This window comes from Bufo gargarizans, chromosome 2 (assembly GCF_014858855.1).
Source record: "Bufo gargarizans isolate SCDJY-AF-19 chromosome 2, ASM1485885v1, whole genome shotgun sequence".
In the NCBI taxonomy this organism is placed as follows: Eukaryota; Metazoa; Chordata; class Amphibia; order Anura; family Bufonidae; genus Bufo; species Bufo gargarizans.
The window spans coordinates 391,700,643-391,717,738 of record NC_058081.1 but is presented as its reverse complement, the minus strand read 5'-3'; the positions used below and the strand labels follow the sequence as shown (position 1 = coordinate 391,717,738).

Below are 17,096 nucleotides of genomic sequence, written 5' to 3'. Positions count from 1 at the left end.
CGAGTTAGATTGTGTGGCCCCTGGAGGACTAAATGAGGAGATAACTCACCATACCTTGAACTCTTTCTCCAGGTTTTATTCCATTACTTCACTTTTTCCATCTCTCAGTCTAGTATTTTTGACCTTTTAATTTTTTTAATATATATCAGTTTTTATGATTTTTCGGCTGCTTATACCTATTGATAGCGATACTGATATACAAGAGACGAAACATCGACTCATCTATGTGAAGGAATTATACCTTTGATTGGGATTACTTGATATAATTGGACAGGCTGAATTAACTTATATCCTCTCTCTCAGAGATGGATAACTTGGCGAAAGTAGTTTGTGAAATCATTACAGTAGTGAATATTCTTTGTATCATGTTTTTAGTGCTCTTGAGCACTTCACCTTGTTTGCATGTTTATTTTTTATGTTTTATTTTTATTTACAGTATTTTCCCTTCATTTTAAAAAGTAAAGAGTTTTGTTTTTGATTTTGGGACATAGGTGTATCAATTAATGAACTTCATAGGTCACTAATATTTTACGAATAACAAGTGTGGAATGGAATCATGCAGTTACAGATTTAGAGGTAGTATGAGACACTACGGCACTAGGCCATCTATTCAGTTCGTATTATTTATAACATTTTGGGACATAGGTTATTTCATCATGTTTTAATTATGGTATTAGGTCATTCAATCATGTCGCAGCTAATTATGTCACTAGCATCTGATGTATTTTCTGATTAATTGTGGATAATTTATAAATGTGAATCATGTCACTTACATAGTTAGAGATATATTTTAAAATTTATGTTTTAAAAATATAGGCTGTATGGTAGGAATATATTTGCTGATTATTCTTATGCCGTTCAAAATGCTCTATAGCACGCTGTTTGCACTTATAGCTGCATTTTCAGTGTCTTATTACAATCTGTGAAAAATTTGCTTACAACGAGTGGAGAGGAGGAGCGCTGGTATCCCGCAGGGAAGCCCTCCTCCCCTTCGTTTGAATATCCGCCCACATCGGCGTAACACTAAAAGGGGGAGGAATACTTCCTCCCTGATATCCCCACCCTGGATCACATGGCGCGCACACATCATTGAGCCTCACGCATCATCGGGAGGCGCGGAGGTCATGTGATCCTTTGGGGGAGGTGGCGGCGGTGGCTGCGCATCGCCGGGTTAGTCACATGACCCAGTCACGAGGCAGTCTTTAAAAAGGTATCATTGTACATGTGGCACTGTTGCTGCTACAAGACAATACAGCCGCATCCGTGTGGACCGATACATGGTGGGGCAAAGACAAGTAATATGCTAACTAATGCACTACTGTAATGGGGCTTTATTTTCCCCATAGCATGTGATTACTGCACTGTAAACCAGTGGGAAGAGGTGGGTTTGAATCTGGGGTTACAGACATACCCCAGTAAAAGTGACCACCACCTCCGAAACTGGGATCATAACTAATAGGTCCCCTGATTAGTTGGACCTATGTCTTAATAGGACTTAAGAGCTCTACTGTACCAATATCAATACACTGGTGACAGCGCCCTCCACCACAGCATGACAAAGCTGGGCAGTCTCCATTGCTGCGCAGGGACAGGGAGGGTCTTCTAGGTGTCGACTGGCAATTTCGGATTTGTGGATAGTACTTTGCCACCTCAAGGTACATCCAGTGCAGGGTGAGATTAGTCAGAGACCCAGCACTAGTCTCCCCTATCCCTAGTTTGTGGAACACTACAACAATCTTATCAGGCAGTGACCAATGCGCAATTTGGTCACGTTACTAGTTAAAATGACAATTCCCATTTAACGGGGTTCGTTCATATCAGCGTTCAGCCTTTCCGTTCTCCTACTCAGTTATAGGGGCAGGAAAAACGGAAACGACGGATTCGGCACATAACCGAGCTGAACTTAGCCTACGGGCCCCACAGGCTATAATGGGGTCCGTTAGGTTTACGCTCAGAAGATGGAGTCAAAAGTAGTGCATGCAGAATTTTTATCTGCGCTTCAAAGATCTTCCTCTGGGCGTAAACCCAACGGACCCCATTATAGTCCATTATTTGCCGAATCAGTCCTTTCAGTTTTTCCTGCCCCTATAACAGAGTAAGAGAATGGAAAAGCTGAACGCTGATGTGAACGAAGCCTTAAATGGTCTAGGACTGCATTTACCAGTGCCACTTGCTTCAGGTTTCCAGTTTTGTTTTGTTTTTGTAACCGACTAGTAAACATGGTTTAACTATTTTTCCAAAAATGCATCAAAAACAGCACCCAAAAAATTGCAAGAACACAATCTAAGAAATTAGCTGCAGTATTTCCAACACTAGAACTGCTGAAGTAGCATCAAGGCAGTTTTAACTGCACAGTAAACAGACATATCCTAGCTATAATCCCTGCATATTATAGTAATATTTGACATAGTTTTACTTCACGTCACACCACACCACCATGTGAATTCAGCCTTATAGAAAAAGTTTCAAGCTTGTTTCACACTAGAGATTTTAGATCTGGTAGGCTGTTCGGGAAACTGGCATTACCCAAACCTAGCCCATCGCAGTCCGGCTCCATTAACTTAACCCCTTAAGGACCCTATTTCACCTTAAAGGGGTTATCCGAATTATTTTTTTATTCTATGTTCCTAACTAAGCAAATGTAACAGCTTTCCAATTAACTCACTTTATCTCCAGTGGCTGGTTTCTCAGATTTCACTGAGGGTCACATGACCTGTGATGTCAGCGTCTCTCCCTGTGCTGATAATGTTCGTTTTACAAGCCTGTAAACGAGACGTCACTGTGCTGGCCACGCCCCCCTTCACTGCAGTCTACTCTCTGCTAGGATTCTTAACCCCTTCAGCTGCACAGCTCTGCAGCAGGGACAATTCTGGGCACTGGAGCTGATCTACTAGAGAGTGCATTGCACAAGAAGGTAGGGGGAAGATCCTGTGTGTAGTAGCAGTGTCATTATACAGCTGGGACATGTAGTCCTACACATACAACATGCTGCAGAGTCTCCCAGCAGGCTGACATGTCACTCAGGGCAGCTCTTGTATTCACTCCCTTAGCAGAGCAGGGGAAGGGGCAGAGATTGTTTTTATTGCATGTAAACAAAGAGCCAGAAGAGAACCAGGGAAAATTAGGAAAAATTTTTTTTTTTTTGCATAAAACTTGCTAAGCTCAGTTATATATCAGATTTTCTGTGCTATATTATTTTTTTTTTCATAACTCGGACAACCCCTTTAACCACTTCAACCCCGCTAGCTGAAACCCCCTTAATGACCAGGCCACTTTTTACACTTCTGCACTACACTACTTTCACCATTTATCGCTCGGTCATGCTATTTACCACCCAAAAGAATTTTACCTCCTTTTCTTCTCACTAATAGAGCTTTCATTTGGTGGCATTTCATTGCTGCTGACATTTTAACTTTTTTCATTATTAATTGAAATTTTACGATTTTTTTGCAAAAAAAAAAAAGTAATTTTTCACTTTCAGCTGTAAAATTTTGCAAAAAACGACATCCATATATAAATTTTTCGCTAAATTTATTGTTCTACATGTCTTTGATAAAAAAAAAAAAAAATTATGTTTGGGAAAAAAAAAAAATGGTTTGGGTAAAAGTTATAGCGTTTACAAACTATGGTACAAAAATGTGAATTTCCGCTTTTTGAAGCAGCTCTGACTTTCTGAGCACCAGTCATGTTTCCTGAGGTTCTACAATGCCCAGACAGTAGAAAACCCCCACAAATGACCCCATTTCGGAAAGTAGACACCCTAAGGTATTCGCTGATGGGCATAGTGAGTTCATAGAACTTTTTATTTTTTGTCACAAGTTAGCGGAAAATGATGATTTTTTTCTTTTTTTTTTTTTTCTTACAAAGTCTCATATTCCACTAACTTGCGACAAAAAATAAAAAAATTCTAGGAACTTGCCATGCCCCTCACGGAATACCTTGGGGTGTTTTCTTTCCAAAATGGGGTCACTTGTGGCGTAGTTATACTGCCCTGGCAATTTAGGGGCCCATATGTGTGAGAAGTAGTTTGCAATCAAAATGTGTAAAAAATGCCCTGTGAAATCCGAAAGGTACACTTTGGAATATGTGCCCCTTTGCCCACCTAGGCGGCAAAAAAGTGTCACACATCTGGTATCGCCGTACTCAGGAGTGAGAAGAGCGCGAGAAGAAGTCTGGGATCCAAATGTCTAAAAATGCCCTCCTAAAAGGAATTTGGGCCGCTTTGCGCATCTAGGCCGCAAAAAAGTGTCACACATCTGGTATCGCCGTACTCAGGAGAAGTTGGGGAATGTGTTTTGGGGTGTCATTTTACATATACCCATGCTGGGTGAGAGAAATATCTTGGCAAAAGACAACTTTTCCCATTTTTTTATACAAAGTTGGCATTTGACCAAAATATTTATCTGGCATTTTAGGGGCCCTAAAGCATGAGAAAAAGTCTGGAATATAAATGTCTAAAAAATTTTACGCATTTGGATTCCGTGAGGGGTATGGCGAGTTCATGTGAGATTTTATTTTTTGACACAAGTTAGTGGAATATGAGACTTGGTAAGAGAAAAAAAAAAATAAAAATAAAATTATATTATTATTATTATTATTATTAATTTCCGCTAACTTGGGCCAAAAAAATAAATAAAAATGTCTGAATGGAGCCTTACAGGGGGGTGATCAATGACAGGGGGTGATCAGGGAATCTATATGGGTGATCACCCGCCTGTCATTGATCACCCCCCTGTAAGGCTCTATTCAGACGTCCGTATGTGTTTTGCGGATCCGATCCATGTATCCGTGGATCCGTAAAAATCATACGGACATCTGAAGGGAGCCTTACAGGGGGGGGTGATCAGGGAATCTATATGGGTGATCACCCGCCTGTCATTGATCACCCCCCTGTAAGGCTCCATTCAGGCATCCGTATGTGTTTTGCGGATCCGATCCATGTATCCGTAAAAATCATATGGATGTCTGAACGGAGCCTGACAGGGGGGGTGATCAATGACAGGGGGGTGATCAGGGAGTCTATATGGGGTGATCAGGGGTTCATAAGGGGTTAATAAGTGACAGGGGGGGGGTGTAGTGTAGTGTAGTGTTTTGTGGTACTTTACACAGCTACCTGTGTCCTCTGGTGGTCGATCCAAACAAAAGGGACCACCAGAGGACCAGGTAGCAGGTATATTAGACGCAATTATCAAAACAGCGTCCAATATACCTCGCTTACCTTCCATTCCTGTGAGCACGCGCGTGCGTTCACATGAAATCTCGTCTATCGCGGGAGGACGCATATATGCGTCCACCCAGAAGAGCAGGGCCGCCGGCAGGACGCAATCCTGTGTACGGCGGTCCTGTAGCGGTTAAGGACTTGGCCATTTTTTTCAAATCTGACCAGTGTCACCAAGTGCTGATAACTTTAAAACGCTTAGTTTTTTCGTCACATATTATACTTCATGACACTGGTAAAATGAAGTAAAAAAAAAATCATTTATATTAAAAAAAAATATTTACCAAAAAAATTGGACAAAAATTTGAAAATTTCCAAGTTTCAATTTCTCTACTTCTATAATACATAGTAATACCTCCAAAAATAGTTATTACTTTACATTCCCCATATGTCTACTTCATGTGTGGATCATTTTGGGAATTTTATTTTATTTTTTGGGGATGTTACAAGGCTTAGAAGCAAATTTGAAATTTTTCAGAAATTTTCAAAAACCCAATTTTTAGGGACCAGTTCAGGTCTGAAGTCACTCTGTGAGGCTTACATAATAGAAACCACCCAAAAATGACCACATTCTATAAAATACACCCCTCAAGGTATTCAAAACTGATTTTACAAACTTTGTTAACCCACAAGAATTAATGGAAAATAGAGATACATTTTCAAAATTTCACTTTTTGGGCAGATTTTCCATTTTAATATTTTTTTTCCGGTTACAAAGCAAGGGTTTGCCAAACCAAACTCAATATTTATGGCCCCGACTCTGTAGTTTACAGAAACACCCCATATGGGGTCGTAAACCGCTGTACAGGCACACAGCAGGGCGCAGAAGGAAAGGAATGCCATACGGTTTTTGGAAGGCAGGTTTTGCTGGACTGGTTTATTTACACCATGTCCCATTTGAAGCCCCCCTGATCCACCCCTAGAGTAGAAACTCCCAAAAAAAGTGACCCCATTTTAGAAACTACGGGATAGGGTGGCAGTATTGTTGGTACATATGATTTTTGGTTGCTCTATATTACACTTTTTGTGAGGCAAGGTAACAAGAAATAGCTGTTTTGGCACAGTTTCTAGTTTTTGTTAGTCATTTACAACATTCACCTGAGGGGTTAGGTCATGTGATATTTTTATAGAGCAAGTTATTACGGACGCTGCGATACCAAATATGTATACTTTTTATTTATGTAAGTTTTACACAATATCATTTTTGAAACCCCAAAAAAATAAATGATGTTTTAGTGTCTCCATATTCGGAGCCATAGTTTTCTTTAATTTTTGGGGCGATGGTCTCAGGTAGGGGGTCATTTTTTGCGGGATGCGGTGACGGTTAGATTGGTACTATTTTGGTGGGCAAACACCTTTTTGATCGCTTGCTGTTGTACTTTTTGTGATGCAAGGTAACAAAAAAAAAAAAATGGTTTATTTAGCACAGTTTAATTTTTTTTTACGGTGTTCATCTGAGGGGTTAGGTCATGTGATATGTTTATAGAGCCGGTCGATACGGACGCGGCGATACCTAATATGTCTATTTTTAATCCTATTTTTTACTTTATTTGGGGAAAATGACGTTTTTGTTTATTTTTACTTGAAACTTTTAATTTTTGGGGGAAGGGGAAACTTTATTTTTTGTCCCACTTTGGGACTTCAACTTTTGGGTGTCTAATCCTTTTACAATGCATTCCAATACTTCTGGGGTCACAGGCCCCCTGCGGCATTGTGATAGGATGCCCGCTGAATGATTTCAGCGGACATCCTGTTCCGATTTCCGCCCGCAGCGCGGCAATCTAGTTTTAAATGTACTGGTACGTCCTAAGTCCTTAAGGGGTTAAATTGGGACCGGGGGAGATCCAGCCACAACCTGGAAAATATAGTTTTTGTCTGGCCGTCTCTTGCCATGTTTTCCAGGTTGTCTGGATCTCCATTATAGTGAATGGGGCCAGCAGGTGTCAGGTTGAGTCCAGTAAGACAGAAGAGGATGCGGGGCTCATGCAAGTGCTGCTTCCTGATGTTTACCTGCAATGCATACACTTTGTAGTGGTGGTGCTGTGTAATTACACTATCCTCTTGTTGTGGGAATTTTATTATGCAGACATTTTACTTTAGGATGTGTGTGAGTTTTTATAGATTGTCATCTGTCTCCCTGTGTCGGATTTAGTCAGAGCACTCTAGCAGAGGGTACTTTGGCTGAATCGGGACCAGTGGTAAAACAGTATGAGAACCAGTAGAATGATCTTTATTAGATACTGATCACTTTGGAGCAGTATTGAATAAGGTCCATGCTGACAGTGGGGTGGGCGGCCACCTGGCTGGTCGGGTAATGGGCATGACTCATCCTTCCTTATACAGGGATGGGGCGTGTCCATTGTCTGCCCAGCCACATTGATTGCCCCTCCCTGTCCTTTGATATGTCATCACTTCCTGTATCCTTGTCTTAACCAGCCCCTTTTACTTTTGTTAGTAAATAAAGGACGCAGACTGGGCGGGGCGGGAGGGGTTGCTCAGAATTCAATCAAGATGGTAACAACCGGGTCTGTCTGACTGCGCCTGATGGAAAGGGTATTTACCTTTTTCCTTACACAAACTTTGATGCGAGCTGATTACAACTATTAATATTTCTGCAACACTCTAGTTCAAGTGAATAGGACAAACAGCTGTAATTACACTGCAATGCCACCACAAAGTAGATGCTGTGCAGCACTCATGACAAGTGAAATTACCTTTTGTTCTTGTAAAAAAGATGGTAACAAAACAATACCTAATTGCCGCTAAGCCAAGAAAATCCCTATAGTAACCCTATAACTAAATATCCACTTAATCTTAAAATGTATCTTTTATTAACATGCATTACATTTTCACTTGAATGGGGCTGAGCTGCCCATAGACCACGTGTCATCAATTGCCTATAAAAAGCAGAGAGAAGGCCGTGGTACTCACAGGAGCGCAGCTGCCTTCTCAGACAGCTGATCGGCAGAGGTCCTGGGTGTCGAACCCTGATAGGGGGTTAGGATACGACATCAGTATTATAATTTCGGAAAACCCTTTCAAGGTCTATCTAATAAGCTTGATTACTTACATAATGGTAAGAAAAAGCCTGATCTTACCATTTTACTATAGTAAATTTATTACTATATTGGCCATTTATGAAGGAATCAGAGCTGGAGTGTGATAACATGCAGTAGTAGTCGGAGTCAGGACTTCGGCTTATTGGACTGTATTCAATTTTTAACAATTCTGTATATGCCATCTGCAATATTTAGACATCTGACTGATGTATACATGAGCTCATGAAATACTGGAGCCAATACCTGTCTCAACATGTGCAATGTCAATGAAATGGTCTTCAGAAGCAGATGCCAGCATTTTTCCATCATAACTGAAGCTTAATGTCCTCACAGGCCAGTCTAACCTGTAAATAAAGGAATAAGAATGAGTGTGTGTATATATTACAATCCAATTATTATAACACCAGCGAAACTATTCTACAATAGTGGATTTTCCTTAATTGCTTCATATATTAACTTCTTAAGGACACAGGGCGTACCTGTATGTCCTGTGCATTTCCGATCACCGCTGTGCGGTGATCGGAACTGGGTGCCTGCTGAAATAATTGAGCAGGCACCCTGGGACAATGCGGAGGGGACCTGTGACCCTAGGCCCCCCCAGTGGTGCTGCAGCTTGCCCCCCTTTTCTGCGTACGCCGACTGTGGCCGGCACTCTTTTTAAAAGTCAGATACATTTTCATTATTTTGCAAAAATAAACAATATCATTTTACAAAATTCTTGTGTCATGTGACATAATGTTCAACACAGTGCAAAAATACTCATTGTACAAAACAGGATAGTCAAGGTCGGGGACAGTAGTAGCCGCCCAGCGAAGTGAATATTGATGAGCTGGGCGGCGCTTCAAAACGGCAGTATGGGGGTGGCTGGCTGGGCGCAAGTGGAGATGAAACACCGCCCCTTGGGCAGATTGAAGACGATTCAAGCAGGTTATAAAACTTCTTTTTACTGTATTTATAAGGTGGACAGGGGGAATACTTAGATGATTTTAATACACTTTATAAGACCTGTACTGTCGTATATATACCTAAATATGCTTATTGGGCCTGTTAGTGTCCCTTTAAACAAACACGTTCAGCCCCATCTCTTCCCTCTCGGGTTAGCCCAAGAAGATCCTTAGACTATTCTGCAAAGTTAGCCATGTACTACAAACTCTAGATCTGTCAATCCAGGGGCGCCAAACGGTATCAAATTTCAACATGCAATTACACTTCATGTATACTTCTCTTTCCAATCTTATGACTATTCATTCTGGTAATGAATTCCGATATGCTTGGGGGAACCGGCTGTAGCCATTTAGCAGCTAGGGTTTTGCGTGCCTGATCTAAAGATTCTGTTGATTCAGATTGTAACATTTGCTGGCAAGTTATCCGAATCTAACATACCAAGCAAGAAAAACCTAGGATCCAGTTTAAAATTAGCGCTATAAATTTTGTTTAATAAAATTGATTATATCTATCCAATAGCCCTGTAGCGCACTGCAATTCTACAGCATATGGAGCAATCCAGCCCCTTCTTCCCCACATTTTGGACACTTGGAGTCAGATCTATATCCCACCTTCCATAATAAGACTGGAGTTCTATATACCCTGTGTATCATATAGAGTTGAGACAGTCTAGCCGCTTTGCTAGGGGTTAGAGTAGGAATCTGTGCAAGGACTTATTACCATTGGTTGTCCGAGATGGGGCCCACATCCCTCTCCCACTTCACTTTAAGAAGATATTTTTTCAGCTGCTCATATAGCAAAGTATTATAAGCATCCAAAATAGAACCAGGTCCTGTAAAAGGAGCAATCAGTTTTTAAGCATGAGATGTGATACAAATTGTAGGGGGCGCACTTTATCCTGCGAAGTGATAGCATGCCTTAACTGAAGGCATTTATAGAAATGGGTAGACACTAGGCCATATTCAGTGCAAAGTTGTGCAAATTGTTTTAGGATACCTTGTGAATATAGTTGACCTAAAATTTCATAGTCCTTTACGTTCCCAATCAGAAAATCCCTGCAGTTTGGACAATTCTATTAAATTAGGGTTATTCCAAACAGGAGACAGGTCCAATAGTTCCTGAACACCCAGAATTTCCCTAACCTTTCCCCAGACCTTCCTCATTAACCTCCTCAGGACCGCCGTACGCAGGATTGCGTCCTGCCGGCGGTCCTGCTCTTCTGGGTGGACGCATATACGCGTCCTCCCGCGAGAGCAGAGATTTCCTGTGAACGCGCGCACACACAGGAACGGAAGGTAAGCGAGTGGATCTCCAGCCTGCCAGCGGCGATCGCTCGCTGGCAGGCTGGAGATCCGAATTTTTTAACCCCTAACAGGTATATTAGACGCTGTTTTGATAACAGCGTCTAATATACCTCCTACCTGGTCCTCTGGTGGTCCCTTTTGTTAGGATCGACCACCAGAGGACACAGGTAGGTCAGTAAAGTCGCACCAAACACTACACTACACCCCCCCCCCCCCCGTCACTTATTAACCCTTTATGAACCCCTGATCACCCATGATCACCCCATATAAACTCCCTGATCGCCCCCCCTGTCATTGATCGCCCCCCCCCCTGTCATTGATCGCCCCCCCCCCTGTCATTGATCGCCCCCCCCCCCTGTCATGCTCCGTTCAGACGCCCGTATGATTTTTACGGATCCACGGATACGTGGATCGGATCCGCAAAACACATGCGGACGTCTGAATGGAGCCTTACAGGGGGGTGATCAATGACAGGCGGGTGATCACCCATATACACTCCCTGATCACCCCCCTGTCATTGATCACCCCCCTGTAAGGCTCCATTCAGACGTCCGCATGTGTTTTGCGGATCCGATCCATGGATCCGTAAAAATTATACGGACGTCTGAATGGAGCCTTACAGGGGGGGTGATCAATGACAGGGGGGTGATCAGGGAGTCTATATGGGTGATCACCCCCCTGTAAGGCTCCATTCAGACATTTTCTGGGTGAGAAAAATATCTTGGTCAAATGCCAACTTTGTATAAAAAAAAAAAAAATTGGAAAAGTTGTCTTTTGCCAAGATATTTCTCTCACCCAGCATGGGTATATGTAAAATGACACCCCAAAACACATTCCCCAACTTCTCCTGAGTACGGCGATACCAGATGTGTGACACTTTTTTGCCGCCTAGGTGGGCAAAGGGGCACATATTCCAAAGTGCACCTTTCGGATTTCACCGGTCATTTTTTTTTTTTTTTTTTTTTTTTTACACATTTCGATTGCAAAGTTCTTCTCACACATTTGGGCCCCTAAATTGCCAGGGCAGTATAACTACCCCACAAGGTATTCCGTGAGGGGCATGGAGAGTTCCTAGAATTTTTTATTTTTTGTCGCAAGTTAGTGGAATATGAGACTTTGTAAGAAGTCGCTCCATCCTCAGCGCGCCTGTGCCGATGACGTCACATGTACACCCGGCGCAGGCGCACTGAGGATGGAGCGGCCGAGCGAGCGTCCTCCTCTGAGTGCGCCTGCGCCAACTGAAGACCGGCGCGAGATTTAAAACGAAGACAGGGCCAGTCAGAGGACGAGCGCGTCCGCTGGCCCTGTCAATCAACATGAGGAGGGGGCGTCATTATGAATGGAGGATGTGGCTGCTAGCAGCAGGTAGCCGCCCTACCTGCTGCTAGAGAGGTAATTTGCATAATATAAAAGTCAGTTTTTTGATAGAACTACTGAACCAAACAGTGTAATAGCTATATATATTAAGAAATCGCAGCATAAGGATTGTAGGGAGACCAAAAAAAAAAATAATTAGTTTAGTGGAGTGACAGAAGCCCTTTAAGGACGTGGATTTTCCTGGCATAGACCCGCACTGATCATGTATAATGTGGCGATAACATTCAGGAGCCCATTAGCAAGTACCTTGGCCAACACTTTTATATCCATTGTTAAGAGTGAGATGGGTCTATATGAATCTACCATATTGGGATCCTTATCTGGTTCAGGGATCACCACCACCAATGCTTCTCTCATAGAGCTAGGTAAAATACCTGTCCTATAAGATTCATTAAACACCTGTAGGAGATGCGGGAGCAAAACTTCTTGATGTTTTTTGTAGAATTCCCCAGGCAAACCATCTCCCCCAGGTGCTTTTCCGTTAGGAAGCAACTGCACCGCTAATACCATCTCTTCCAATTGAATGTCCCCATCAATCTAATGATCTCTGTTAATCAGACAGGCTGGGCATCTTATTATGCAGGTATTGCTCTCTGTCACTACAGTCAATCCCTAGTCTGGACTTATAGACTTCTGCATAGTGCTCATGGAATATGTTCTCCCGATACCTGTACGTACATTTTATTAGTGATTCCCAATATACAAGAGGGGCCTGATTGGGTTTTAATAATAGTCACTAGTAGGTGACCCTTACATTCCCCTTCCATAAAATAATGTTGAGTCTTAAAAAATTGCTTGTCCCCAGCTCTACTAATCAAATGTTCCTTCAGTAGATTTTGTGCCTCCGTCCAGTGCAAGGAATTTTCTAGGGAGGGTTCAGAGATGTATTTAGCTTCCGTAGTCTGAACTCTATCCAGTAGTTCTGTCATAAGTGCCCTGCTTTTAGTTTTATGGGAACTAATCTGTTTAATGTATATACCTCTAATATAAGCTTTCATTGTATCCCAGATAATGGAGTGACTAGCATAACCTTCATTATTGGTTAAAAAAAAGTGTCAGTCAGAGCAGCAGATTTCACAGTACCAGTATCAACTAACTGGATCCAAAAAGGGTCTAGTCGCCATGGTTGTCTCGGACCCAATAGCTCTCCCTAAATCCAGTACTACCAATAACGGGGAGTGGGCAGAAATACTACGGGGTAAGTACCTAACATCCGGGATCTTATCTAACACTCCTTTAGATCCAACAGTGAGATCTATCCTAGAAAGAGAACTACATGATGACGAATAGCAGGAGCATTGCTTTACACCAGGATTTCTGGACCTCCACAAATCATACAAGTCTATTTCAGCGAGCGTCTTGGCTAATGAGGATAGAGAAGGGCCAGAGGCCCCACAATCAGATTGGAATTTATCTAGGGATTTGTCCATGAACATGTTAAAATCACCAATTATGAGAACTGGCAGATCTGGAAATTTGGAAGTGAAGGATAATACTTTTTTGAGATCTTCACAGGAATATGGGGGAGGTATATAAACGGCCACTAGTATCATTTAGTAATGAAACACAGAACAGTTAATACATATAAAGCGACCCTTCTCATCCACATGTACCTCCCTTGATATAAAGGGAACATTTCTATGCACCAACACACTCACCCCTCTCAATTGCGTGGAATAGGAGGAATGAAACTTCTGTGCCACCCAAGCCTTATGAATAAGATGTGTTCTCTCAGAAGTGAGATGAGTTTCTGATAGGCACAGAATTGCCGGTTGATACGTTTACAAGGCATAAAAGACGGCATTGCATTTTGCAGGTTGGTTCAGCCCCCTCACATTCCAGGCAATTATTCTAAGGGTACCCATTTATGTTTTTAAACCATAGCAGTACAGGTCCGTAAGCAGCCTCACCACGGTCACACACATATAACCAGTGGTGTCTAGTCAATAAGGTCTCACAGTCCCTCCCACCCCCCCCCACCCCTCCTCCTTCCCAACCCCCCTCCTCCTTCGCAACCCATAGATAACAAATAAAGACATTTCACATACATGTGAAGCCCTGGGGAAAATAATTCAAAGAAATATGCAATAGCAAACAAGGGGAACGTTGAATAAAAACTAGCAAGTGGCATACATTCCTGGCTATGCTAGCATATATCAGATCTCCCCCCATTATAGTATAACACTCCTAACTGATGAAAAGGACATAGTGCAAACATTAATAAATGCCATCTCCGGTACTGAGCAAATCATTGACTGAAGCACTCAGTCTGCCCCCCACACTATTATTTGCAGGCATCTAACCAACAATATGACCCCGCATTTATCAACTATCCATATAGACAAAAGGTGATCGCATAACAACTTGTGGCAATCAGCAGATTAAGTGCCCTCCCTTAAATACTTTTCCGTGGAGTCCAACCACTGTCATGCCGCACTGGGATCAAACAAGTGCGTTTTATCTTTCGCTAAGACTAGCAGTTTCGCAGGATATAGCATAAAATATGGAAGCTGTAATAGTCGCTGTCTGCGTTTAACATCAATAAAACGTGCACGCTTCTTTTGGATGTCAGGTGCGAAGTCAGGAAACAAAGAGATCCGGTTCCCATCAATAGTCAGATCAGTGCAGTCTCTTGCTCCTCTCAAAATGACATCCCGGTCACGAAAATGGAGGACTCTAAGCAAAAAAAGTCACACACAGCGCATGTGTTCAGGGCCGGCGCTTGATGAACAGATTCAGTGGTGTGAGCAAACTTTTCCAGTCGCGCTGCCACATCCAGCAGCTTCACTGACTGTCTGGCGCCATCTTGCCTTGCTGGGGTGGCACTTTCACAGTCCTTTCCCTACTTCTCTTTGGCCTTTTGACGGCGCATGGCGGAGCGGTGCGGTAGCAGGACCCCTGGGGAAGCACTTTGTTCGGTGAGCTGTTACAGCCCTAGATGGACGGGGAGAAGAATGGATTACAGGATGTTCAGCTCTGCACTTCCACTCACATCCCTAGTCAGGCCACGCCCCCATGGCCGGCGCTCTTAGCGAATCGCACAACCCACCGCTGATCAGAGAGTTTGAATTTTTTTTTATTTTTTATAAAAAAAATTCTGTTAGGTTTAGGGTAAGTACGTGAACACCCATGCCCCCACACTGAGGCACACTCCCCTATGGCTCGCCGGATGTTCTCGGCCGAGGAGGCATACGCCCAGCTTGCCTCCGACTTGGAGAGTCCCAGTGAGGACGAGGATGACCACTTTCCTTCTGTCATCCGCATCTTCCTCATCATCTAGCAATGATGGTGCGCCCCCAAGGCAGCGGAGACGCCGCCAGGCAAAGCAAGGGGATAACCATGCTAGAGACCCTGTGGCCCACACTAGTAAGAGAAGCTCTTCGGCTCGTACTAGTTTTCCGGTCCACCAGAGCCCCCTAAATGCAATTTCACTGGGTGTACCCCAGAGCATTTTGAGCCTGTGGTCTTCACTGAATATGACTATTTTAGTCTTTTTTTTCCAGTAACCACTTTGCAAATCTGATGGTGGAGCAAACAAACCTGTACGCCCAACAGTTCATTGCTCAACACCGGGCTTCATTTTGGCTAGGGCCGGTGGCTGGACTCCGGTCAGTGCAGCAGAGATGAGGACGTTTTGGGGTCTTGTACTGCACATGGGCCTAGTCAAAAAACCCTGTGTCTGGCATTAGTGGAGAGGGGGACGTCCTCTACCAGACCCCACTTTACAGTACAGCCATGACACGTACCCGGTTTGAGGCCATCCAGAAATGCCGGCATTATGCAGATAATGCAGCATGTCCCCCTTCAAATTTTTGGAGGCCTATGTACCTGGAAGGGAGGTCGCGGTTCAGGAGTCTCTAATTGCTTTCAAGGGTAGACTCATTTTTCAGTATGTTCCCTCTAAGCGGGCGAGGTATGGCGTGAAGCTGTACAACCTTTGTTAGAGTACCTCAGGGTACACTTACAAGTTTCGTGTGTACGAGGGGCGGGATTCCCGTATTATAGCAAAAGAAAGAATGGGCACTCTTATAGCTGGACCACACAATTTGTAAAGTGACAATAATTTGTAATTTAATAGGAGATATTGGGTATTAATACCAATATATAAAATGGCACAAAAATTCGAGTCACCATTTAATATGCACAGAATAAAATTAAAATGATGTATTAATATCCTAAAAATATGCAGGCCTGTAAAATGCAATACAATAGATGATAAAAAAAATAAATAAAAATCTAGTAACAGTCCACTGTTAACTGAAATCACATCAATTTGGATCTAACATGTGGTAGATTGAATGGATAAATATGCTGGATGGTCTAGTTTCCCGGTCAGATAGTGGATGTTGTATAAGGTAAGGTCTGTCCTAGCTATAGATAAGCTGGCAGGTTGACTATACTCCAATAGCTATAACAGTGACTGATACTGGGTGAATCAAATAAACTCAATCCAAAGTGCACAGGGGTTAATACAAACAGTGAGTGATGGACAAACAGTATCATAAAGCAGATGCAAATAATTAGTGTTAGTTATACAGCCGATTATAATGAAATAAAAGTGCGAAGATATGGTGTTGGATATAAATGTGACGGTGTTCAAATTATAAGAGTGTTCAGTTACAATGGAAAGTCATATATAGTGTCCCTTATTCTCAGGGAGCTCGACAATAGTAATAGACCGTCTAACTAGTTGCCGTAATATTAAAACTCAATCTTTCTGTTAAAGTGTAGCAAATATCCTGGAGCTTCTGGAAGTAAACCTTGTGTTTCAATGTTACAATCCGCAAAGGTTTTAGTTCAACAGCAGCAATGCGGTAAAGTTTTTTTTTCTTTTTTTTTTTTTAGCAGCAATAGATATCACAATTTCAGCATTATTGATTTAGTTACTCACGCTCAGTCCTGGTGGTCCGTCCGTGGCGTCCCACGTGGTATGAATTCAGGGTAAGCTTACCTCTTGGCAATAAATAACAATCCTGCCCTGCTGCTGAATGAGAATACTGTGCGGTCCGGTCTTGCAGTTGCTCAGGTTCACAGTGGATTTCTTTAATTGGAATGGGTATTCCACATGTCTCTAAGATGGTTAAATCTCACAGGCTCCCTAGTAACACCTGTAAAATGCCGCACTATGTCCGAAGGAGCTGCAGTTTCCTTTTTCTTTGAAAGCGCTTTCTTAATACAGCAAATGATATCTAG

At 42.6% G+C, this 17,096-nt stretch overlaps 1 protein-coding gene across 1 annotated transcript in view; it reads right to left on the bottom strand.

Annotated features, from left to right (window-relative positions):
* Window positions 1–17,096, bottom strand: part of THOC3 (THO complex 3) — a 40,314-nt gene that overhangs the window by 6,121 nt on the left and 17,097 nt on the right. The window contains exon 5 of the mRNA XM_044277767.1: window positions 8,521–8,621. Coding sequence (XP_044133702.1) covers window positions 8,521–8,621 — 101 coding nt within the window. The remainder of the gene's footprint in view (window positions 1–8,520; window positions 8,622–17,096) is intronic.